The sequence below is a fragment of the Pogoniulus pusillus genome, chromosome 7 (assembly GCF_015220805.1).
Source record: "Pogoniulus pusillus isolate bPogPus1 chromosome 7, bPogPus1.pri, whole genome shotgun sequence".
Taxonomy (NCBI): Eukaryota; Metazoa; Chordata; class Aves; order Piciformes; family Lybiidae; genus Pogoniulus; species Pogoniulus pusillus.
In genome coordinates, this window is record NC_087270.1 from 36,359,317 (window position 1) to 36,382,733 (window position 23,417).

The 23,417-nt window shown below is 49.7% G+C and overlaps 1 protein-coding gene across 1 annotated transcript in view; it reads left to right on the top strand.

Annotated features, from left to right (window-relative positions):
* IFT172 (intraflagellar transport 172) overlaps window positions 1-23,417 on the top strand; it is a 45,374-nt gene that overhangs the window by 3,563 nt on the left and 18,394 nt on the right. Inside the window, exons 5-23 of the mRNA XM_064146465.1 lie at window positions 837-902; window positions 1,287-1,366; window positions 4,242-4,329; window positions 5,106-5,320; window positions 6,742-6,865; window positions 8,225-8,320; window positions 10,061-10,222; window positions 12,648-12,701; window positions 14,046-14,149; window positions 14,788-14,873; window positions 15,339-15,451; window positions 17,109-17,276; window positions 17,524-17,660; window positions 18,456-18,563; window positions 19,033-19,117; window positions 19,427-19,519; window positions 20,828-20,905; window positions 21,298-21,546; window positions 23,288-23,366. Coding sequence (XP_064002535.1) covers window positions 837-902; window positions 1,287-1,366; window positions 4,242-4,329; window positions 5,106-5,320; window positions 6,742-6,865; window positions 8,225-8,320; window positions 10,061-10,222; window positions 12,648-12,701; window positions 14,046-14,149; window positions 14,788-14,873; window positions 15,339-15,451; window positions 17,109-17,276; window positions 17,524-17,660; window positions 18,456-18,563; window positions 19,033-19,117; window positions 19,427-19,519; window positions 20,828-20,905; window positions 21,298-21,546; window positions 23,288-23,366 — 2,185 coding nt within the window. The remainder of the gene's footprint in view (window positions 1-836; window positions 903-1,286; window positions 1,367-4,241; window positions 4,330-5,105; window positions 5,321-6,741; window positions 6,866-8,224; window positions 8,321-10,060; window positions 10,223-12,647; window positions 12,702-14,045; window positions 14,150-14,787; window positions 14,874-15,338; window positions 15,452-17,108; window positions 17,277-17,523; window positions 17,661-18,455; window positions 18,564-19,032; window positions 19,118-19,426; window positions 19,520-20,827; window positions 20,906-21,297; window positions 21,547-23,287; window positions 23,367-23,417) is intronic.

Below are 23,417 nucleotides of genomic sequence, written 5' to 3' on the forward strand. Positions count from 1 at the left end.
TAGAGAGGCTGAGAAGGGCCCTGCAGCCTCACTGAAGCCATATCATTCTGCTACTCTGGCCATCAGTGAAGCAAGGCATTGGTCAGGCTGGGCTGCTGTGCACAGAACACAGACAGCTTCTTGTGTTTCCACTGCAGTGCTGAGTTTCTCTGTTCTCTCTTTCTGTCTTTGTGCCTTTTCTGCCATTGCTACCATAATAAATCCTTCTTTTCTGATGCTGTATGTCTGGTTTCTTACCGCTATGCCTGGTTTTCTCCTGTAGCTAAGTGTTGTTATTTACACATTTTTGGTGTGTTCAGTTGAGATGAGAGATCATTTATGGAGCCCTTCTCATCTCTGGCTATTGGCAAAACTTCTTAGGCCTCTTTTCAATACAGTGGCACTGTTCAGCTCTGCTGAAGCGAGGTGGCCTGCCTGGGTTCACACTGACTGTGTGCACGTTTGGTTCTCTGCACCAGTCTGCGAGCACATCACCATGATGTCTGGTTTGTTCCTTGTAAAATAGCTATGGGTTTGTACATTCCACAACAGCATGTGGAAAATCACATATCTGATCAAAAAAGTAACCCTCTCAAAAGAGCATCCATACTGAACACAGCTGGTGTAGTGCTGACGCTTTGCTTCAGCCCTTCTGAGCCTGTTGCTCTACCCCAGCTCACTCTGATCTAGTTTAGTCTTCAGCATGGAGGGCCTCAATCCTTCTTTAAAGTTGGTCCAGGTGCCCCCATCTCTTTTCTGTCCTGGTTTGAGTGATCTTCCTGTTCATGAGCTGTCTTCTATAGCAGTGGGGCAAGAGCAGGGTGGACCTCTTACCTCTTTTTTTACCTCCTTGGCAGAGTGCTGTGACCTGCTTATCGTGGCCAGCGGAGAATGTCATTGTCTTTGGTCTTGCTGAAGGAAAGGTAGAAACAATTGTTATTTGCCTGATCTCATTTTCCATGCAGGGGCTCTTCCAAGCACCTGAGCTGCAGGGTAGGAGCTGTTGCTATGTGCAGTAACAAAGAGATAACAGCACTGACTTGAGTTTCCTGGGTTTGGTTCCCTGTTAGTGCTTGGAGATTCTACTGAACCATTTGGTTCCCTGTTAGTGCTTGGAGGTTCTACTGGACCATTTGGTCCTTTCCCTGAGCCTTTCTAGAAGTGTGGAAGTGGTGCAGCTCCAAATGTTCCACTTCTCCAACCTATCAGAAAGCAATGGGCTTCCTGTGGTCATGGACTGGGAAACTTCTGGGGGGAAATGCACATTTTGCAGGCAGAAGCACCTCTGACCAAGTTCTCTTTATCAGGTTCGTTTAGCTAATACAAAGAACAACAAGTCTTCCACGATTTATGGGACAGATTCCTATGTGGTCTCCCTAACTTCCAAGTGAGTATGGCACTGCTGTGGCCCACACTGCTTTGGCTTGGTCTCCTGCCTGCTGTGGGCCTTGGCATACCTGCTGCTGCTGAGGGGTGACCTCATTGCTGCCTATAACTACCTGAAGGGAGGCTACAGCTAGATAGGGGTTGGTCTCTTCTGCCAGGCAAGCAGCAACAGAACAAGGGGACTCAGTCTCAAGTTGTGCTGGGGCAGGTCTAGGCTGGATGTTAGGAGGAAGTTCTTCACAGAGAGAGTGATTGGCATTGGAATGGGCTGCCCAGGAAGGTGGTGGAGTCGCTGTCCCTGGAGGTGTTGAAGCAAAGCCTGGCTGAGGCACTTAGTGCCATGGTCTGGTTGATTGGCCAGGGCTGGGTGCTAGGTTGGTCTGGATGTTCTTGGAGGTCTCTTCCAACCTGGTTGATTCTATATTTCTTTGCTGTGGGAGGGTGCCACAGTGTCCTACTGTCATCCCCCTGTTGAGATAACAAAATTCTCTGCTCCCCTGAATGAATTCCTTTCTGAGATCTGATACCTGACTATGCCACACTGCAGTGTGATGGTCCTTCAAACACATTTCAGGCTATGCTGATTCATTTGAGTCCATGACTTTATACAGATTAATTTTATTAGCTTCATCTGGCTAATTGCTAACACTGGTCAAGTTTAAGGGCTACAAAAAAGTAAAGAAGTTAAAGTATTCTGCCAGATAAAACCTTGGCAAGGCTATAATGAGAAAAATATGAAGTGCAATTTAAATGTATTTTAATCCAGATTTCATTTTAACTACCTCAGTAGTTACCTTCACCTAAAAAAATGTAAGCTATGTCATGCTCCTGGCAGTGGGATTGTCACTATCTGATGTCATTCTGGGTTTTGAGTGATTGAAAAAAAAACAAACTGAAATTAGTCTGTGAATCTCAGTTCTTGTTGCTGTGAAGTCCATCCAAAGTCTGTCTGCCTTTACCTGTGTTCCAGAACGTTTCTCTTTCCTCACTTTCTCTTCCCCTCTCTTCATGACTCCCCTCTGCTCCCCATTTTCTCTCCTCTCCTGTTCCCCAAGTCTTTCCCCTGACTCTCCCCCCTCTTCTTCCATTTCTAAACCTAGGTCATGCTGTTACTGTCATGGTATCCATGACAAGGCTGTGGTTGCAGTCATCAGTGGACAAGTGTGCAATTCTGGGTCATTATGGTGCTTATATAGAGTTTGGGTTCTGTACTTGAATCATAGAATCATGGAATCATAGAATCAGCCAGGTTGGAAGAGACCTCCAAGATCATCCAGTCCAACCTATCACCCAGCCCTATCCAATCAACCAGACCATGGCACTAAGTGCCTCAGCCAGGCTTTTCTTGAAGACCCCCAGGGACGGTGCCTCCACCACCTCCCTGGGCAGCCCATTCCAATGGGAAATCACTCTCTCACTAAATGTGTTTTTTCTGGGTATGTTACATTAGGTCAGCTTCTTCTTCCTTGCTCCCTTCTTCCTGCTTGTCTCAGGAGGTACTCAAAACATTTGTGCTACAGACAGTGGACCTAGGTCTGACACCTTTGTCCAGGTGCTTCTTCTCTATGTTGTGTTGCTTTGAGGGATTCCTGATGTCACACTACCCAGTGTCAGTTAGAATCATAGAATCATAGAATCAACCAGGTTGGAAGAGACCTCCAAGATCATCCAGTCCAACCTATCACCCAGCCCTAACCAATCAACTAGACCATGGCACTAAGTGCCTCAGCCAGTCTTCTCTTGAAGACCTCCAGGGACGGTGCCTCCACCACCTCCCTGGGCAGCCCATTCCAATGCCAATCACTCTCTCTGTGAGGAACTTCTTCCTAACATCCAGCCTATACCTACCCTGGCACAACTTGAGACTGTGTCCCCTTGTTCTATTGCTGGTTGCCTGGGAGAAGAGGCCACCCCCCACCTGGCTACAATGCCCCTTCAGGTAGTTGTAGACAGTAATAAGATCACCCCTGAGCCTCCTCTTCTCCAGGCTAAACAGGCCCAGCTCCCTCAGCCTCTCCTCATAGGATTTGTGCTCCAGGCCCCTCACCAGCTTTGTTGCCCTTCTCTGGACACGTTCCAGCACCTCAACATCCTTCTTGAATTGAGGGGCCCAGAACTGGACACAGCACTCAAGGTGTGGTCTGACCATTGCTGAGTACAGGAGAAGAATAACCTCCCTTGACCTACTGGCCACACTGTTCCTGATGCAGGCCAGGATGCCATTGGCTCTCTTGGCCACCTGGGCACACTGCTGGCTCATCTTCAGCTTACTGTCTATCAGTACCCCCAGGTCCCTTTCCTCCTGGCTGCTCTCCAGCCTATAGCGCTGCTTGGGGTTGTTGTGGCCAAAATGCAGAACCCTGCACTTGGCCTTGTCCAATCTCATCCCATTGGCCTCTGCCCACCCATCCAGCCTGTCTAGGTCCCTCTGCAGGGCTCTCCTACCTTCCAACAGATCAACACCTGCTCCTAGCTTGGTGTCATCTGCAAACTTACTGGAAGAATTCCAGTGCAAGGGTTGTTTGGTTTACCTTCCCATAAGAAATTGTGTCCATAGTCATTGCTTTCCTTAAGGTTACTTAGCCTCCCTGGTTTAACCATACAGGAGGTTTGGTACAGTGATTTTACATGGTGAAGGCACTGAACTGGCCACTCTCCTCTCTTTCCCCCATGCTTGTGTCTGCTTTGTTTTTACAGCCACTGATAAAGGTACAAAGATACTCTTATGTTCTTCACCCAGCTCATCTGTGGTGGTGGTTTCCCTCATGAGGAACATCAACAATGTCCCTGAGACTGGCTCCTTTGGGCCAGGATATGAAAATAAAGGTGCAGATTTTGCTGCAGTGTTGCATCATCCTGTCTGTGTTTCTTTGCAGTGTGTCGGGGAAGGGAATCCTGTCTGGCCACGCAGATGGAACCATAGTACGCTTCTTCTTTGATGATGAGGGCTCAGGTGAATCACAGGTATCAAAGATCCTTCTTCCATGGGCAAAACTCCTCATGTCACAATATCCTCCACAGCTCAAGAGCTCTGGAAAGGGATCAGGACATGGAGGCAGGTCTGGAGAGGAGCTGCAGTCAGTACTCAGCAGTATAGGTTTTTTTGAGTACTAAAATGAGGAGACTGAGTGCTTTGAAATACACTGAGTGTGATAAAAGGGGAAGTTATGTTTCAGTATATGAGATATCAGGTTTTTCAGGTGCCTTGAAAGATCTGATGTTAGAGTGTCCAGAAGAATGATGCTTGACAGGATGAAGTTTCAGTGAATAGCTGTTGTCACCTTCTCCCAAGGCAATGTGTAGTCATCCCAGTTAACTCTGATCTCAGGCTCACACTCTGTAGACAGGGTTTCTTGAGCCTCCTGCTCTTCAAAAGGATTCTCTGTGCCTCAAGCTGTTCTCACTCAAATATTTTCGTTCCAGCTGGAGTGGTTTGGGCTTGCCTGCCCTCTACCAAGATGCACTGAAGGCCCATAGACAAACTGCTGTTCAGAGTGCAGCCCAGTCTAGTTAATGATGCCAGTGTTCCTGCTGGCAGCAGGATTCTTCTCTCCTAGTTAAGTCAATGCAATTGTTGCACAATTCTGGTTCCTGTCTACCTTCTGCCTGTGGCAGAAGACAAAACAACTCCCATGAACTGGGCTCTATAGAAGGGCCTCATACTGGTCTCACTGTGATAGCTGAATGCAGAAGCCATTTGGGGCTAGAGCTATTCACATTTCCTTTCTTATCTGTTGAAGGGTAAATTTGTGGTGCACCCCTGTCCTCCTTATGCTCTTGCATGGGCTTCCAACAGCATTGTGGCTGCAGGCTGTGATAAGAAGATTGTAGCTTATGGGAAGGAGGGCAATGTGATCCAAACCTTGGACTACAGCCGGGACTCGTCAGAGAAGGAGTTCACCACAGCAGCTGCCAGTCCTGGTGGCCAGTCTGTCGTCATTGGCAGTTATGACAGGTATGGGGCCTGATGGGAAGGTTCCCCATGGCAAGGCATTCAGCTATACGCAGTTCTTCATGTCCTGCACTTGGGTCACAACAATCTGTTACGAATTATGCAAAACTAATAATTGGTATTAGTTTTGATGACATAGAATCATAGAATCAACCTGGTTGGAAGAGACCTCCAAGATCATCCACTCCAAACTAGCACCCAGCCCTGGCCAATCAACTAGACCATGGCACTAAGTGCCTCAGCCAGTCTTCTCTTGAACACCTCCAGGTACAGCGACTCCACCCCCTCCTTGGGCAGCCCATTCCAATACCAGTCACTCTCTCTGTGAAGAACTTCCTCCTAACATCCAGCCTAGACCTCCTCTGGCACAACTTGAGGCTGTGTCCTCTTGTTTTCTGTTGCTGGTTGCCTGGGAAACCAAGCCCCACCTGGCTACAGCCTCCCTTCAGGGAGTTGTAGACAGCAATGAGGCCACCTCTGAGCCTCCTCTTCTGCAGGCTGCACACCCCCAGCTCCCTCAGCCTCTCCTCACAGGGCTGTGCTCCAGGCCTCTCACCAGCTTCATCACTCTTTTGTGGACAAGTTCCAGTATCTCAGCACCTCTCTTGAATTGAGGAGCCCATTTGGATTGGACACGATGAATAATTTAAAGGCTATTCCTGGTAACCTCAAAGCAGTGTGGTTTCTGGGCAGATAAACTCAAAGCATCAGGGCTTCTTATTAAGCAGCAGGGTTAACTTACAGTTAGCATAGCATAATGCTGCAGAAGGCATTCTGGCAGAATCACTGCCAGAAGCAGAGAGCAACATTAAGGTGGAGGCAGTGGCAGTAACAGCAAGCAATCGTGCAGCAAGCACGTTGTCTCTACCTGCTCATACATATCACAGATCTCCAACAAGTAACTGCAGACACTTCTACAGTAGCCACTGTTTAGGTTTGCAGGTTATCAACTGATTGCTATAAACAGACATCTCTGCAGAATTTGATATTTTATGGTTTGCCACAGACACCCTCAAAATGTGCATCTGGGCTGTAAGGCACTCCTTAATTTTTCTTGCATCACCATGGCAGTGCCAGGTTAATGGTTAGACTCAATAATCTTGAAGGTCTTTTCCCATCACAATGATTCCATGACACAGTCTCAAGTTGTGCCAGGGTAGGTATAGGCTGGATATTAGGAAGAGGTTCTTCACAGAGAGAGTGATTGGCATTGGAATGGGCTGCCCAGGGAGGTGGTGGAGGCACCGTCCCTGGGGGTCTTCAAGAAAAGCCTGGATGAGGCACTTAGTGCCATGGTCTGGTTGATTGGATAGGGCTGGGTGCTAGGTTGGACTGGATGATCTTGGAGGTCTCTTCCAACCTGGTTGATTCTATGATGCTATGGTTCCATGATTCTGTCTCTGCTTTCTTACCTGTTCTCCTAGGTTGAGGGTTTTGAACTGGAGCCCACGCCGCAGTGCCTGGGAAGAAGGCAAACCCAAGGAAATACCTCATCTTTACACCATCACTGCTTTAGCCTGGAAGAGGGATGGGTCACGCATCTGTGCGGTTTGTATCAGCAGCCCCGAGCCCAGGAGCCTCACCAGGGACCCTTACACAAGCTCCTGACACTTACACATCGCTTACAAGTGGTGTGATGCCATGCAGGGAGAGCTTGTAAGAGTGGTCACACTGTGGCCTGGCTGTGCCGTGCACAGAGCCCAGATTGAGACCTTGCCTGAAGGACACTGCTGCAGCCAGGTGTGCAGAGTGTGAAGCTATAAAGTACCCTGGGCAACATGTGATGGCTCTGGGGGGGCAGCAGCCCTCTTTTTGTCACAGAAGCATCATGAGGCCAGCATAGTTTCTCTAGAGCAGTCCCACAAGCATTCTTTCCTCTCAGAACCTGTTCAATATCTTTATTGATGACCTGGACAAGGGGATTGAGTCCAGCATCAGTAAGTTTGCAGATGACACCAAGCTAGGAGCAGGTGTTGATCTGTTGGAAGGTAGGAGAGCCCTGCAGAGGGACCTGGCCAGGCTGGATGGGTGGGTAGAGGCCAAGGGGATGAGATTGAACAAGGCCAAGTGCAGGGTTCTGCACTTTGGCCACAACAACCCCAAGCAGTGCTACAGGCAGGGGACAGACAGGCTGGAGAGCAGCCAGGAGGAAAGGGACCTGGGGGTGCTGGTAGATAGTAAGCTGAAGATGAGCCAGCAGTGTGCCCAGGTGGCCAAGAGAGCCAATGGCATCCTGGCCTGCATCAGGAACAGTGTGGCCAGTAGGACAAGGGAGGTTATTCTTCCCCTGTACTCAGCACTGGTCAGGCCACACCTTGAGTGCTGTGTCCAGTTCTGGGCCCCTCAATTCAAGAAAGATGTTGAGGTGCTGGAACGTGTCCAGAGAAGGGCAACAAAGCTGGTGAGGGGCCTGGAGCACAGCCCTGTGAGGAGAGGTTGAGGGAGCTGGGCCTGTTTAGCCTGGAGAAGAGGAGGCTCAGGGGTGACCTCATTGCTGTCTACAACCACCTGAAGGGACATTGTAGCCAGGTGGAGGGTGGCCTCTTTTCTCAGGCAAGCAGCAATAGAACAAGGGGACACAGTCTCAAGTTGTGCCAGGGTAGGTCTAGGCTGGATGTTAGGAGGAAGTTCTTCACAGAGAGAGTGATTGGCATTGGAATGGGCTGCCCAGGGAGGTGGTGGAGTCGCCGTCCCTGTTGGTGTTGAAGCCAAGCCTGGCTGAGGCACTTAGTGCCATGGTCTGGTTGATTGGACAGGGCTGGGTGCTAGGTTGGAGTGGATGATCTTGGAGGTCTCTTCCAACCTGGTTGATTCTATGATTCTACCTCTGATCCCCTCCATGTAGGTAGGGTGTGGAGTGTCTCTGCTCAGCAGCACTGACCGGGTGTGCATTGTCTGTTTCCCCAGGGCACTCTGTGTGGGGCAGTTGAACAATTTGACTGCTGCCTTCGCAGGAGCGTTTACAAAAACAAATTTGAGATGACATATGTGGGACCAAGCCAGGTAAGTGTTCTGTGATGAAAAAGGGATGTTTGCTAAAAGAAGCTGGTGAGAGGCCTGGAACACAAACCCTATGAGGAGAGGCTGAGGGAGCTGGAGTTGTTTAGCCTGGAGAAGAGGAGGCTCAGGGGTGACCACATTGCTGTCTACAACTACCTGAAGGGACATTGTAGCCAGGTGGGGGGTGGCCTCTTCTCCCAGGCAACCAGCAACAGAACAAGGGGACACAGTCTCAAGTTGTGCCAAGGAAAGTATAGGCTGGATGTTAGGAGGAAGCTCTTCACAGAGAGAGTGATTGGCATTGGAATGGGCTGCCCAGGGAGGTGGTGGAGGCACCGTCCCTGGAGGTCTTCAAGAGAAGACTGGCTGAGGCACTTAGTGCCATGGTCTAGTTGATTGGTTAGGGCTGGGTGATAGGTTGGACTGGATGATCTTGGAGGTCTCTTCCAACCTGGTTGATTCTATGATTATGTGATTCTATGATAAGACAATTCTGGAGTTCTGTGCCTGTGGTTTCTTCGTAGCACCTGGTCAGGACGGGCGTGGAGGATATTCCAAGGACAGGGTCATGGCTGGGTGGAAATTGACTGGAAGAAAAGACAGTGGAGTTATTTTCCAGCCTGGGAATCTGTGTGGGCACTTTCATGCCAAGTGCAAGGTCCTGCATCTGGGTCAAGGCAATGCCAAAGACAAATCCAGGCTGGGCAGTGAGTGCCTGGAGAGCAGCCATGAGGAGAGGGACGTGGGGGTGCTGCTGGAGGAGAAGCTCAACAGGAGCCAGCAGTGTGCACTTGCAGCCCAGAAAGCCAAGCAGAGCCTGGGCTGCAGCAGCAGAAGTGTGGCCAGCAGGGCGAGGGAGGTGATTTTCCCCCTCTACTGTGCTCTGCTGAGACACCACCTGGAGTACTGCATCCAGCTCTGGAGCCCTATGACAGGAGGGATTTGGATATGCTGGAGCATGTCCAGAGAAGGGCCCCGAGGATGCTCAGAGGGCTGCAGCAGCTCTGCTATTGGGACAGACTGAAAGAGTTGGGGCTGTGCAGGCTGCAGAAGAGGAGGCTCCCAGGTGACCTTCTTGTGGCCTTCCAGCATCTGAAGGAGGCCTAGAAAAGAGCTGGGGAGGGACTTTTGAGGGTGTCAGGGAGTGACAGGACTGGGGGGAATGGAGCGAAGCTGGAGGTGGGGAGCTTGAGAGTGGATGTGAGGAGGAAGTTGTTGAGCATGAGAGTGGTGAGAGGCTGGAATGGGTTGCCCAGGGAGTTGCTTGAGTCTCCATGGAGGTGTTTAAGGCCAGGCTGGATGAGGCTATCAACAGCCTGCTCTAGGGTAGGGTGTCCCTGCCCATGGCAGGGGGTTTGGAACTGGCTGATCCTTGTGGTCCCTTCCAACCCTGACTGATTCTATGAATTTCAGCCAGATTTAGCTGGTTCAAAAACAGGTGATAAAAATGAGCTAGCAGTGGAGGCAGCCTGCAGAGAGAGCAGGACTCTCAGAGTGTGTCTCATCCTCAGTGGTCTGAGTAGTCCTCCAATTAAACCAGAAACTTCTAAATGGCAAGAGTGAGAATCCTGCACTTGCACTGCAGCTGTCATCCCATGCAAAAGAAATAGTGAGGTTACTTTAAAAAGCAGAGTGAAGTGATGGGAGGGACATCTAAATCCCCCAGGTATCACCTATTGCATAGTCTTCATGGGGCAAGAAGTCTGTGTTTTTCCTCAGGTTGTTTCACCCCACTTTCTCCAGGTCATTGTGAAGAACCTCTCCACAGGAGCTCGAGTGGTGTTGAAATCCCAGTACGGTTATGAGATTGATGAGGTGAAGATCCTGGGGAAAGACAGATACCTGGTGGCCCATACCTCAGACACCCTGCTGCTGGGTGACCTCAGCTCCAACAAGCTCAGTGAGGTACTGAAAAATCTCTGCCATTTCCTGAGTGTCAGAAGCTTAACTTTCTAACTCAAAGAGTATGTTTTCTGTGTGGGAACAATACATCTGTTTTCAAAGAGTCTTTGAAAATGAGTTTTCAAAGAGTAATTCAGGTTGGTAGGTCTCTTACCAAGCTTCTCACCCAAAGGGAGGTCAATATTAAATACAGTTGTTGCTCAGATCCCACAGTTTCTCTGGTCCTCTGTCTTTACTGTCCTCATAGTGCTGGAATCACTGGTTTAATTTATGGCTGTTTCTCATCTTTTTGCTGTGCAGCTGTCAAAACCCCCTGGAATTTCCTTATTACTAAAGGTCTCTTAAATCTCCCCTTCTCAAGACTGAAGAGGTTCTTACAGCCTCTTTTCACAGTGCAAATGCTTCAGCCACAACCATCTGGATGGCCCTCGTCTGAGCTTGCTTCAGTCTGTCCATGCCTTTCCTTTCACTAGATATTATACATCTGTGCATTCCAAATGTGAATGTATGAATATTAGTATGTTTTCAAGCCCCACTCATGACTGAAGTGCCACAGCTTATGCCAGTGTCATCTCTGGTGCCAAACAGCTCATTTCCTGAGCCTCCCCATCCTGAGTGCTGAGCCATATGCCAAGTTTAGGCAATAGGTTAGTGTCTGGTGAAAACATTAAATAGGTTTTGGGATGCATTTGCTTTGTTCCTGTGGGTATCATATACATCTAATGATACCAGTGAGTCTAATGAGTCCAATAGTGTGCTGGAGAGCAACCAGGCAGAAAGGGACCGGGGGGGGTACTGGTAGATAGTAGCTGAACAGGAGCCAGCAGTGTGCCCAGGTGGACAGGAGAGCCAATGGCATCCTGGCCTGGATCAGGAACAGTGTGGCCAGCAGGACTAGGGAGGTTATTCGTCCACTGTGTCCAGTTCTGGGCTCCTCCATTCAAGAGAGATGTTGCGATACTGGAAGGTGTCCAGAGGAGGGCGACAAAGCTGGTGAGGGGCCTGGAGCACAGCCCTGTGAGGAGAGGCTGAGGGAGCTGGGGGTGTGCAGCCTGCAGAAGAGGAGGCTCAGGGCTGACCTCATTGCTGTCTGCAACTCCCTGAAGGGAGGCTGTAGCCAGGTGGGGTTAGTCTCTTCTGCCAGGCAAGCAGCAACAGAACAAGGGGACACAGTCTCAAGCTGTGCCGAGGGAGACCTAGGCTGGATGTTAGTAGGAAGTTGTTGCCAGAGAGAGTGATTGGCATTGGAATGGGCTGCCCAGGGAGGTGGTGGAGTCACTGTCCCTGGAGGTGTTCAAGCAAAGCCTGGCTGAGGCACTTAGTGCCATGGTCTGGTTGATTGGACAGGGCTGGGGGATAGGTTGGTCTGGATGTTCTTGGAGATCTCTTCCAACCTGGCTGATTGTGTGATTCTATTCAGTCTACCTGAGAGCAGGAGTTCCTGGCTACAGATGTGAGTTGGAAGATACTGTACTTGGAAATCCAACTGAAAATCTGGCCAGACTAAATCTCTTGGGTTTCTCTACACCACACTGCACACAAGAGTGTTTTTTCCAGTTGTGCACCTAGACTCACTTCTAAAGAATCAGGTCCTGAGTAGATCATTTACCATCTTACTGTCTCACTGGAGTTTTGTGGAGCTGTGACTTGGAGCTTTTGCTTAGGGAGGAAAAAGGACAGCTGCAGCCTTGGCTTTCAGTTTTCCACTCCCCAGACCACTTGCCTCTTGTCATCACAGTGATTATTGTGTTACTCGGTGTTCTTCTCAGACTCCAAATCAGCTGGCTCCTCACTGGCACTGTGCTGGTCACTCATTGCCAACATGAACCCAAAAAAGAGGGGTTTCAGCTACAAGTATGATAGAATCATAGAATCAACCAGGTTGGAAGAGACCTCCAAGATCATCCACTCCAACCTAGCACCCAGCCCTGTCCAGTCAACCAGACCATGGCACTAAGTGCCTCGTCCAGGCTTTTCTTGAACACCCTCAGGGACAGCGACTCCAGCACTTCCCTGGGCAGCCCATTCCAGTACTGATCCTGTGGTGATTTATGGAGACAAAAAGATCTATTGGGATGCTATTTGTAATAAGATTAATGTGAGGAATGTGGAGAAATGTCTGTGAAAGCATAGGCTGGAGAGAGTGTGTTGGTCACATCAAGGCCTGTTGTCCAGAAGGCAGCAAGGTGCAACATAAAGAGAGGACTCTGATGCAGAGGTTGAAAAAATGGAGAGGAAAGTGAGGAATTTGCAGGCTGGGAATGACTGAACACCAGCATTGACAGCTGAAGAGCTGGAACGTGGTCCCTTCTGTAATATGATTCCTGCTGCTTATTGTGGGTGTAGGGAACTGGACACAATGCCTGCAACATAGCCCCTGCAGGAGCTCCAGCCTGACATTTGCTCACTGCATGCCATTTGTTTGCAGGTAGCCTGGCAAGGGTCTGGAGGGAACGAGAGGTTCTTCTTCAACAATGAGAATGTAAGTTGGCTGGGACAGGATGGCAGCCATGAGTGGTGAGTAAAGCTGTGCATGCACTGGCAGAAAAAGTGCCAACTGGACATTTGGAAAACCCTGTTTCTCAGCAGTTTCCTGGACTTAACTGCTCCGTTCCGATCCTGATCTGCTTTCTCCCTGTACTTGCCTTTTCCACGTGCCAGGTTGTCCTAGTTTGAGCCTAGCTGGGATATTTTAATGAGAGAAATTAGATTATAGGCTGTGAAAAGGAAACAGTGGTGATGTCTGCTTCACTCTTAGGTTTGCTGAGATGTATAAAAACAAGAACACATAGACAACACAGTTGTTGTATGTCTCTGGCTGCCTGCACTGCCTTCCCTAACCTGCTGTCTGTGTAACTAATCCTTCTGCTTCCTAACCCCCCCTGGCTGATCCTCCAAACACCTTGAATGTAAGACAAAGTCTGGGATGACATAGAGGGATGGAAAGGAGGTGGAAGGGTGGTTGGGAGCCCCTCCTGGGGACTGTTTCTGGGAGGGCTGTTGTGTTTCTGTATCACTTTTAAACTTGTCTATTTCTGTCTATAGCTGTAGATATTGTAAATAGCTGCTTGTATATTGTGCTAAGCTGTAAATATAAAGCTTCATTCTTAATTTCCAGCTCAGCTGAGTCTAGTCTGGGTAATTTCATATGAGTGGGGGGGCAAGTAACACCCAAACCATCACATAGGTACAGAACAAACTCAATGTGTGGACTATCATAAACCTAAAGGAAAGAAGAGCAATAAAGAGCAGCAGCCAGAGAGGGTGTTAGAGGTGCATAATATGGCTGTCAGGGTGACAGCTTGGCTCCTCAGAGCCTTCCAGTATCTGAAGGGGGGCTACAAAAAAGCTGGGGAGGGACTTCTGAGGCTCTCAGGGAGTGACAGGACTAGAGGGAATGGAGCAGAGCTGGAGATTGGGTAGGTTCAGACTGAGCTTGAGGAGGAAGTTGTTGAGCATGAGAGTGGTGAGAGCCTGGAATGGGTTGCCCAGGGAGGTGGCTGAGTCCCCATGGCTGGAGGTGTTTAAGGCCAGGCTGGATGAGGCTGTGGCCAGCCTGCTCTAGGGCAGGATGTCCCTGCCCATGGCAGGGGGGTTGGAACTAGATGATCCTTGTGGTCCCTGACTGATTCTATGATATGCTTAGAAGTAAAACCCCATCCTTAAGGAAAAGCTGGCACTCACAGTGGAAAGCCAAGGAGAATTCCTTACTTATCCCAGAGTAATTTAGACCTGTGTGCAACAGAGTTCTTCCCTGCACGCCTTGCTGTGGGTATGTGTGCTTACCTGGCTGCTCTGTAAGAGTGTGTTCCCTTCTGCCCTTCAGGTCTGCATGATCTTTAATGCTGGGGAGCTGACACTGGTGGAATATGGAAGCAATGACATCCTGGGCTCTGTCCGCACGGAGTTCATGAGCCCTCATCTGGTCAGGTGAGTGTCACGCTGGCCTGCTGGCCACTGCAGGCTTTTTGTGAGGGCAACCTCACACACATGCATTTGGAAGTGTCCCACTCCATAGAACACAGCCTCAGACATGGGACCTGTGTTGTCTGCTTCCGACAGGGACCTTTGGTGGGGTTCAGCTGCTCACCTACACTTCATGGTCTTAAAGTTCAGAAGCACAAGAGCCCATTTTCCTCTGATACTTGCTTATTGAAACTTGGCTTAGCCATTGCTGATAAGGAACCTCCTGTGCATGTACTCAGGCATATCTGCATCCAGCTGGTCCTCATACAGCATTACCAGGGACTCTAGCTGTCAGCAGGACCTCCTCTATCCCTCTGAAATACCATAATGGAGAGAGGGGAGGATCCTGGGCTGCCTGGAGGTGGAAGCAGCATACCTAATTTGCTGTTGACAGCCTCTGGTTCTGGAGGGGCAGCTTCAGGAATGAAGCCATGAACCTGGAAAGTTTGCTCTCACTTCAGGCAGCACTATGTACTGTATAAGAGTCACAGGCCAGAGAGCTGCAGGAAGCTCTATTTGGAGCTTGAAGAAACTGCAGGGAGTGTGTGATCCAGTCCTGTGACTGCAGAGTATGAGGGTAACAGTCACCATTCAAATGGCAGTGTGCGCATCAACGAGAGGCGGCAGAGAGGCGTGGAGGAGAACAAGAGCCTGGCCTATCTGATAGACATCAAGACTATAGCAACAGGTGAGTGTAAACCTCCTCCCCCCAAGCCTTCCAGAGTAATTTGCCTTTTCTGTGCCAGGCAGCAGCTTCCTGAAGTTCCTCTTGGCCTTCACTCTGCCTGGCAGCAGACCGCTGGAGCCCAGACTGTCCTGCTGTCAGCAGCTTGACTGCCTGACCTGGACACAGCTGTGGGATGGCTGTGGCCATGGTCTGGACCCAAGGTTCTATGCACCTCAGTCTGGTGCATACTGCTCCCTGCACTGCCTGTGATCTGTGTGCGCCCACAGGAGGGCGGAGGGACTCTGTCGATAAGGCATTGAGATAAAATGTGACTGCAGTCTGCTTTTCATGTCACAGTGTGCTTGCCAGGGGATCCTGCCCTAATGGGGTCATGGGCATCTGATCCCCACTTGGGACAGCACTTAATGCTCAGCAGTTTAGAGCACATTAAGTACTTGACACTGTTCCCTTTTTTTCCTTCCCAAGTGGACCTTGTTGGTGGCTACAACACTGGCACTATTAGCCATGACAGCAAGATTGATTGGCTGGAGCTGAACGAGACAGGCCACAAACTACTCTTCAGGGACAAGAAGATGAGGGTGAGGAGGGCACATTTTGGGAAGTGTGGCAAAATGGCATGCCTAGAGATAAGAGGCAGGTAGGCCTGAGGGGAGGGAGGTGAAAAACACAGTTGAAGAACTCAAGATTTAAATGATTCCTTAGAGACAGACCAACCCTGTTCAGACTGCATGAGCTGGCAGCACTGCATGTTTGGCCTTGAGTCATAGCTAGTTCCATGCCATCACACCTGAAAAGGAAAATTATAGATTCTGCTAATGTCAGATGGAGACAAATGAGTTAATCTCAGGATAAAAACCCTAATGTTGCACTTAAGTGTGTAAATTTAAAACTGTCTTCTCTGCAACAGCTTGGTTGTGTCTGTAAGAGCATAGAATCACAGGATGTTTAGAATCATGGAATTGTAGAATGAGTCAGGTTTGGAAGGGACCACGAGGATCATCTAGTCCCAACCCCTCTCCCATGCCCAGGGGCACCCTACCCTAGAGCCTGCTGCCCACAGCCTCATCCAGCCTGGCCTTAAACACCTCCAGCAATGGGGACTCAAGCAACTCCCTGGGCAACCCATTCCAGCCTCTCACTGCTCTCATGCTCAACAACTTCCTCCTCACCTCCACTCTGAACCTACCCAATCTCCGGCTTTGCTCCATTCCCCCCAGTCCTGTCACTCGCTGAGAGCCTAAAAAGTCCCTCCCCAGCTTTTTTTTAAGCCCCCTTCAGATCCTGGAAGGCCACAAGAAGGTCACCTGGGAGCCTCCTCTTCTGCAGACTGTACAGCCCCAACTCTTTCAGTCTGTGCTCACAGCAGAGCTGCTCCATTGAGCATCCTCGTGGCCCTTTTCTGGACACACTCCAGCATTGTGGCCAGGTGGGAGGTGGCCTCTTCTCCCAGGCAACCAGCAATAGAACAAGGGGACACAGTCTCAAGTTGTGCCAGGGTAGGTATAGGCTGGATATTAGGAAGAAGTTCTTCACAGAGAGAGTGATTTCCCATTGGAATGGGCTGCCCAGGGAGGTGGTGGAGGCACCGTCCCTGGAGGTGTTCAAGAAAAGACTGGATGAGGCACTTAGTGCCATGGTCTAGTTGACTGGTTAGGGCTGGGTGCTAGGTTGGAGTGGATGATCTTGGAGGTCTCTTCCAACCTGGTTGATTCTATGATTCTATGATCTCTACATCCCTCTTGTCATAGGGGCTCCAGAACTGGATGCAGTACTCCATTTTCATCTACTCCAAGCCCCATGCAGTGAGCAGGGACATCTGCAACTACAGCAGTTGCTCAGAGCCCTGTCTAACCTGGCCTGAAATGTCTCCAGGGATGTGGCATCTACCACCTCTCTGGACAACCTGTGCCATAGTCTCACCACCCTCAACATAAACAATTTCTTCTTTCTATCTAGTCTGAATCTCCCCTCTTTTGGTTTAAACCCTTCACTACTTGTCTTGTCACAACAGGCCCTGCTATAAAGTCTGTACACATACTTCTTCTCAGCCCCTTTAAGGACTGAAAGGCCTCCCCACAGCCTTCTCTTCTCCAGGCTAAATGAACCCAGCTCTCTCAGCCTGCCCTCACAGGACTGATACATGCTTCTGCACAGAGCTGTTCCTGCCACGTTCATGTGAGCTAGCAGCCCAGCCAGGAGCCTAGCTGAGCCTTTCTCTCTTCTTCCCTGCTCTAGCTGCAGCTCTACGATGTGGAAAGCAGCACCAAGACCACGATCTTGAATTACTGCTCCTATGTGCAGTGGGTCCCAGGCAGTGATGTGGTGGTGGCTCAGAACAGAAACAGCCTCTGCATTTGGTATAACATCGATGCTCCAGAGAGAGTCACCATGTTTCCTCTGAAGGTAAAGCTCAAGACTCCAGCAGCTGCTGCTACTTCTTGGTCACGTATATGGAAATAGGCAGAGTGGTTTTATTTCACGGATCTCCAGAATGATGGGGGTTGAAAGGGACCTTTAGAGGTCATCCAGTCCAACCCCCCTGCTAAACCAAGTGTTGCAGAAGTTTAATGAACAGAGCTGTTGAAGTGCTGTCCTCATGCCCCTGCTACCCCTCGTACATGGGAGTGTTGATAATTGGTGCTGTTTCCAGGGGGATGTTGTGGACTTGGAACGGAATGATGGGAAGACTGAAGTGATAGTATCTGAGGGGGTGAACACTGTGTCCTACACCCTGGATGAAGGCCTCATAGAGTTTGGAACTGCCATTGATGATGGGGATTATCACAGGTAAGAGCTGGATAGACTACATGGTAATGGCAGGTGGCCCACTTCACTTACAGATGTGTGGGAGTCAGTAACCCCTGTTCAGGCTCTGAGCATGATGTTAGTGCCAGGTCTGGCTATAATGTGCAGCAGCCTTCAGAAGTGAGTGTTCAGCTTGCTAATCCTTTCAGCTCTGTGGTTTCATACTTAGGGGCACAAGAAACTGGCCAGCCTGGACCCAGTGACACTGACAGTTATTCACTGATGGCTATTTTAACTGAACTGCTGCATGTCTTCTCTAACAGCCAGATGTGAAGTGGTGCTCATGTGATTTTGCTGCTGCCCCACTAGGGATGGTGATAGTGTCATGGAGACACTGAGGAGCTGTGCAGAGTGAAAACCAGCTGCTTGAAGCAGCCACAGTAGCCACTTGGGCACTGCTGACATTGTTACAGGGCTTTAAAATTGACCAGGGAAGAAAATTTCACACATTCATGGCACTGTTGTCACTTAAGAGAGACTTCTTTGCACTGGGGACTTGCTTCAGGCACAGCACTTGGGACTTGCCCCACACTGCTACAGCCTTTTGCTAGACATATGCCTCTGATTACCTTAGCCTAGACAGGGACCACCTGGATCTCAGAACTTCTCCCCACTATGTCAGGTCTTGTGTTACACAGTCTTCTTCAGAACCAGCTGTACCCATCTTGCCTCATTTTTGGTGTAGCTCTGGTTAGGAAGCTCCTGTCTCAGCTGAGGATGTTCCTCAGAGGCCTCTCTTGTTCTGATACTGAAGTCTGCACATCTCTCCATGTCCAGGGCTACTGCATTTCTGGAGACACTGGAGATGTCCACAGAAACTGAAGCCATGTGGAAGACTCTAAGCAGGCTGGCTTTGGAAGCAAGACAACTGCACATTGCAGAGAGGTACAGGAAGAAGCTCAAACATCTGGCTGGCTTAAATACTCTCTTTGCTGAATGTCTTACAGAGACCAGGGTCTAACTGAAGCTGTGACCAGTGTAGCCTAGAAGATTCACTGCATTGGGGAATTAAGCATTCTCTGCCCTTTCATTCTAGGCAGCAGTGCTAGAACTGGGGACATCACTCTGTAGCTGATGGCAACCCAAAGCAGCTCATCAAGGCAAGCTCAGAGTATCTCTGAAGCCCAGGGATGTGAAGGATAAGCACTAATTGTGTCCATGGCTTCTCCCATGGAGCAGGGCTAAAAGGGCACATCTGAACATGGGTGTTGGCAAAACCCTTCTCTTGAAGCTGGGCCAGCCCACCCCTCCAGCTTGCAGAGCTCTGTCTGCTGCCCAGATTCCGACTTTCTTTTCTTGGATCAAAATTGGGCAAAAAAACCCAGTTCTAGACTAACTGATTTGATTTTTCTAGGTGCTTTGCAGCTCTGGGGAACGTGGCAAAGGCTCGATTTCTGCACGAAACCAACAGCATTGCTGACCAGGCAGCTCAAGAGCATGTGAGTCAAACTTATTCTCTTTTCTGCTGTGCAGGGCAGCTGCTTTCCTGTATACACATTGTCTTCTGTGTCCATGCTCATTAGTGACCTGCTAGAGACCAGTCCCAGGTGGTGTAGAAACTGCTGACACAATCCTTTGTCCACACCTGCCACATCCCTCTCCCGGTTTGCCATTTCATAGTGCTCTGTGATTCTCACTTTCTTCTTCAGGTTCTGTAATGACACAGACCCCACCTGCAGACACCTCCCTTGTGTCATCCCAGAGCCAAGGCTGACCAAACTGACTGAACTTACTGATGTTGTCTACAGGGTGGAGATGGCACAGACCATTACCTGGTGCGTGCCCGCTTGGCCATGCTAGACAAGAACTACAAGCTGGCAGAGATGATATTCCTGGAACAAGTGAGTAAAGAAAAAAGGAGCAGAAGAGGTCTCATTTATTTCTAAGCAGTGAGGTCAGTGCCCTGTTTTGAAAGAGAAAAGGAAGAGGTTACTTATTCTTGGGAGAATCATAGAATCAACCAGGTTGGAAGAGACCTCCAAGATCATGCAGTCCAACCTATCCCCCAGCCCTGTCCAGTCAACCAAACCATGGCACTAGGTGCCTCAGCCAGGCTTTGCTTGAACACCTCCAGGCATGGTGCCTCCACCACCTCCCTGGGCAGCCCATTCCAATGCCAATCACTCTCTCTGGCAACAACTTCCTCCTAACATCCAGCCTATACTTCCCCCAGCACAACTTGAGACTGTGTCCCCTTGTTCTATTGCTGGTTGCCTGGCAGAAGAGACCAACCCCCACCTGGCTACAGCTTCCCTTCAGGTAGTCATAGACAGCAGTGAGGTCACCCCTGAAGAGTTTTTGTCCTGAAACAGAAGGAGATATTTCTTGTTTGAAGGCGTGGGATCACCCTGAAGTGCAGGAAGAGGGTGAGGAGTGATGTATATCCAAGTAAAAGGGACAGTACACTTTTTCAGGGAAAAGTGAGGAAAAACTTCTTTTCCTGTGATGGTGCCCAGGCCCTTAAGCAGGCTGCCCAGAGAGGTTGTGGAGTCTCCTCTGGAGAGATTCCAAACCCACTTGGACACAATCTTGGGCAGCCTACTGTGAGTGACCCTGCTTTAGTAGAGGCATTGGACTAGATGATCTCCAGAGATTCCTTGCACACTCACTATGATTGGATTCTGCACATCTAACCCTGTCCACTGTGAGATCTTGAGGATGACTGGGGGACTTGAACACCTCACCTACAAAGAGAGACTGAGAAACCTGGGGCTGTTTAATCTGGAGAAGAGAAGACCGAGAGGAGATCTGATCAGTGTATACAAATATCTGAGGGGTGGGTGTCAAGCGGATGGGGCAAATCTCTTTTTGCTGGTCAGGAGCAATAAGACATGGAGCAGTGGCTACAAATTGGAACACAGAAGGTTTCACCTCAACATGGGGAGAAACTTCCTTGCAGTGTGGGTGGCAGAACACTGGAAAAGGCTGCCCAGAGAGGTTGTGCAGTCTCCTTCTCTGGAGACTTTCAAAACCCACCTGGATGCATTCCTGAGTGAACTACCCTAGAGGATCCTGCCCTGGCTTGGGAGTTGGACTCAATGGTCTCTGGAGGTCACTTCCAGCCTCTAAAGTTCTATGATTCTGTGATCACAATGGCAGTGTATCTGCTAAATGGAGCCATCAAGTCAACACTTTGCTCTCTGACACAGAACGCCACAGAGGAGGCCATGGACATGTACCAGGAGCTGCACATGTGGGATGAATGCATTGTGGTTGCCGAGGCCAAGGTACAGAATAGAGCTGCACTTTTGGGCTGGGTGTGCTCAGTAGGTCTTCTGGTTGGGAGTCCATTCAAGGTCTGGGTTCCCTTCACCTGCCCTGTCAGGACCTCACTTCTCCTTGAGGGGTCTCCAAGCAGAAAGGGAGGTTGCACTGATGCCAGTGTAGACCTGAGTGGAAAGCATGGGAGAAAAGATGACGAAACTGGTTTAGGAGTACCTGGGGCTTCAAAAAACAATGAGTGATGCAGTGGTACACAGGGCTGGTGTTGTGGGTCCTGCTAGCTGCACAACCAGGGAGAGAAATGCCATGTGCCATGAACTGGCTGTTCAAAGCCTGTGGGATGAGCAGGACAAGATCTTGCCTTGCCCAGATCAACCAATGCTGCTTTCCTCAACAGGGACACCCGATGCTGGATAAGCTTCGTCGGGGTTACTACCAGTGGCTGCTGGATACCCAACAGGAAGAGAAGGCTGGGGAGGTCCAAGAGGGACAGGGTGACTACCTGGCAGCCATCAGCTTATACCTGCGGGCAGGGCTGCCAGCCAAAGCAGCACGGCTGGCCATGAGCAAGGATGAGCTCCTGACCAACGCAGATGTCATCAACAGGGTCTCCATGGCACTGATCAGAGGAGAACTGTATGAGCAGGTGAGTGGCCCATTGGGCTTCTTCTTAGCACCACCAAAGCTCTGACCTGGACCTTATCAGTAAGGTACAGGAGGACTGTAGCCAGGTGGGGGGTGGCCTCTTTTCCCAGGCAACCAGCAATAGAACAAGGGGACACAGTCTCAAGTTGTGCTGGGGGAAGTATAGACTGGATGTTAGGAGGAAGTTCTTCCCAGAGAGAGTGATTGGCATTGGAACGGGCTGCCCAGGGAGGTGGTGGAGGCACTATCCCTGGAAGTCTTCAAGCAAAGCCTGGCTGAGGCACTTAGTGCCATGGTCTGGTTGACTGGCTAGGGCTGGGTGCTAGGTTGGACTGGATGATCTTGGAGGTCTCTTCCAGCCTGGTTGATTCTATGACTGAGTTGGGAAGTAGTAGAAGGATTTCTGTGTACAGGAAATCCTCACTGCATTCGTTATGAGCCAGTGGGGCTTAGAGTTACTGTTGTTAGTCAGGAAAAAAGGTCACAACTCATTGATGACATCTCTCTGAACCATCAGCTGAGGAGGCCCTTGGGAAGATGGGAGTCTACAGGGAAGGAGGTATCAATCAAACAGAAAATATGGTATCACTGTGAAAATGGCCAATGCTTCCTCACAGTGGAATTTAATGTGGGGATAGTCTCAGTGGAAGAGCTTAGGAAAAACAGCAGAAGAGGCTATGAAGACAATCTGTGGACTCATGATTAATCTCTGAGTCCAATAGCACAAAAAATTAGTTGCTTGTGACAATTTTAAAACCAAAGGCTGTTTCTCACACAGCACATAATGATGTCAGTGTGAGGCAGCAGCATTGAGTGTGAGCAGTGCATGTCTGGGATCCTGGCCATCATGCAAAGAACAGGAGAGACAAACACAGGGTGGTGCTTCCCCTTGTGAGCTTTCATGGTTTCCAGTAATCTGTAGGCTACATAGTGTGTGTACTTGAGCAGTTTTATGTTTAAGAACTCTTGAGAGATTTTGCTTCCATGAGCTCATCAACTTATTGTTTGGTTTTGGCCCAAAAGTGATTAGACAAGTCGTGGATGTAGAGTCTGTTAGAAGCCATTAAATACAGCAATGTGAGGGCATCATGACACAAACTCAGGAAGCTTCTGCAGTGCAGGTTGTCAGAGATGCATTGATGTCATGGAGGAAAGGCTGGTGTGTGCTTGCTGTGCTCTCACAATCCTTCTCCAGGCATGTGATCTCACCACAGTTCAGATACTGAAGGCAATGAATCATTAGTCTGCCTCGATGTTTTTTCTTATCTTATGTTCTAAGATCTACAAACGTTGAGCCTCATCCCATCCTATTGGCTGCCAGCCAGGGTAAAAAAGTGCTGCTTGGGGCTGAGCTTACACCTCCACTGCTCATACCCACAGCTCCCATATGATCATCCACCCCAGTGGATCTTCTCGAGAGTGTGGCCACAGAAGAGGCTGTTGTTGCACCAGCCACTGTGCAGGGAATGGAAGTTGTCTCTCAAACTCTTACCTTGTTAGAAGGTGGTACCCCAGAAAAACCACTTGGGGTATGTAGATCAGCAGAGAAGAAATGGTCTCAGCACATGCAATCTTCCCTCAAAGTTCCCTTTACCCTCAAGCTTGTGGTCAGTGAGGGAGGCATAACTGATGGAGAAGTCTGCATAGCAGGGCTGACCAGCTCTGTACGTGGGACCAGTAGAGTGTATGATGGTGTGGGGATATAATGGCTCTAGAAAGTGGCAGCTTGTATTTGTCATTAGGCTGGAGACTTGTTTGAGAAGGTCGGGAACCCACAGAAGGCTCTGGAGTGCTACTGCAAGGGCAATGCCTTCCTGAAAGGTACTGTGCTAAATATGTACCTCCCCTCATCCCTCCCCTGCACAAGTCTGG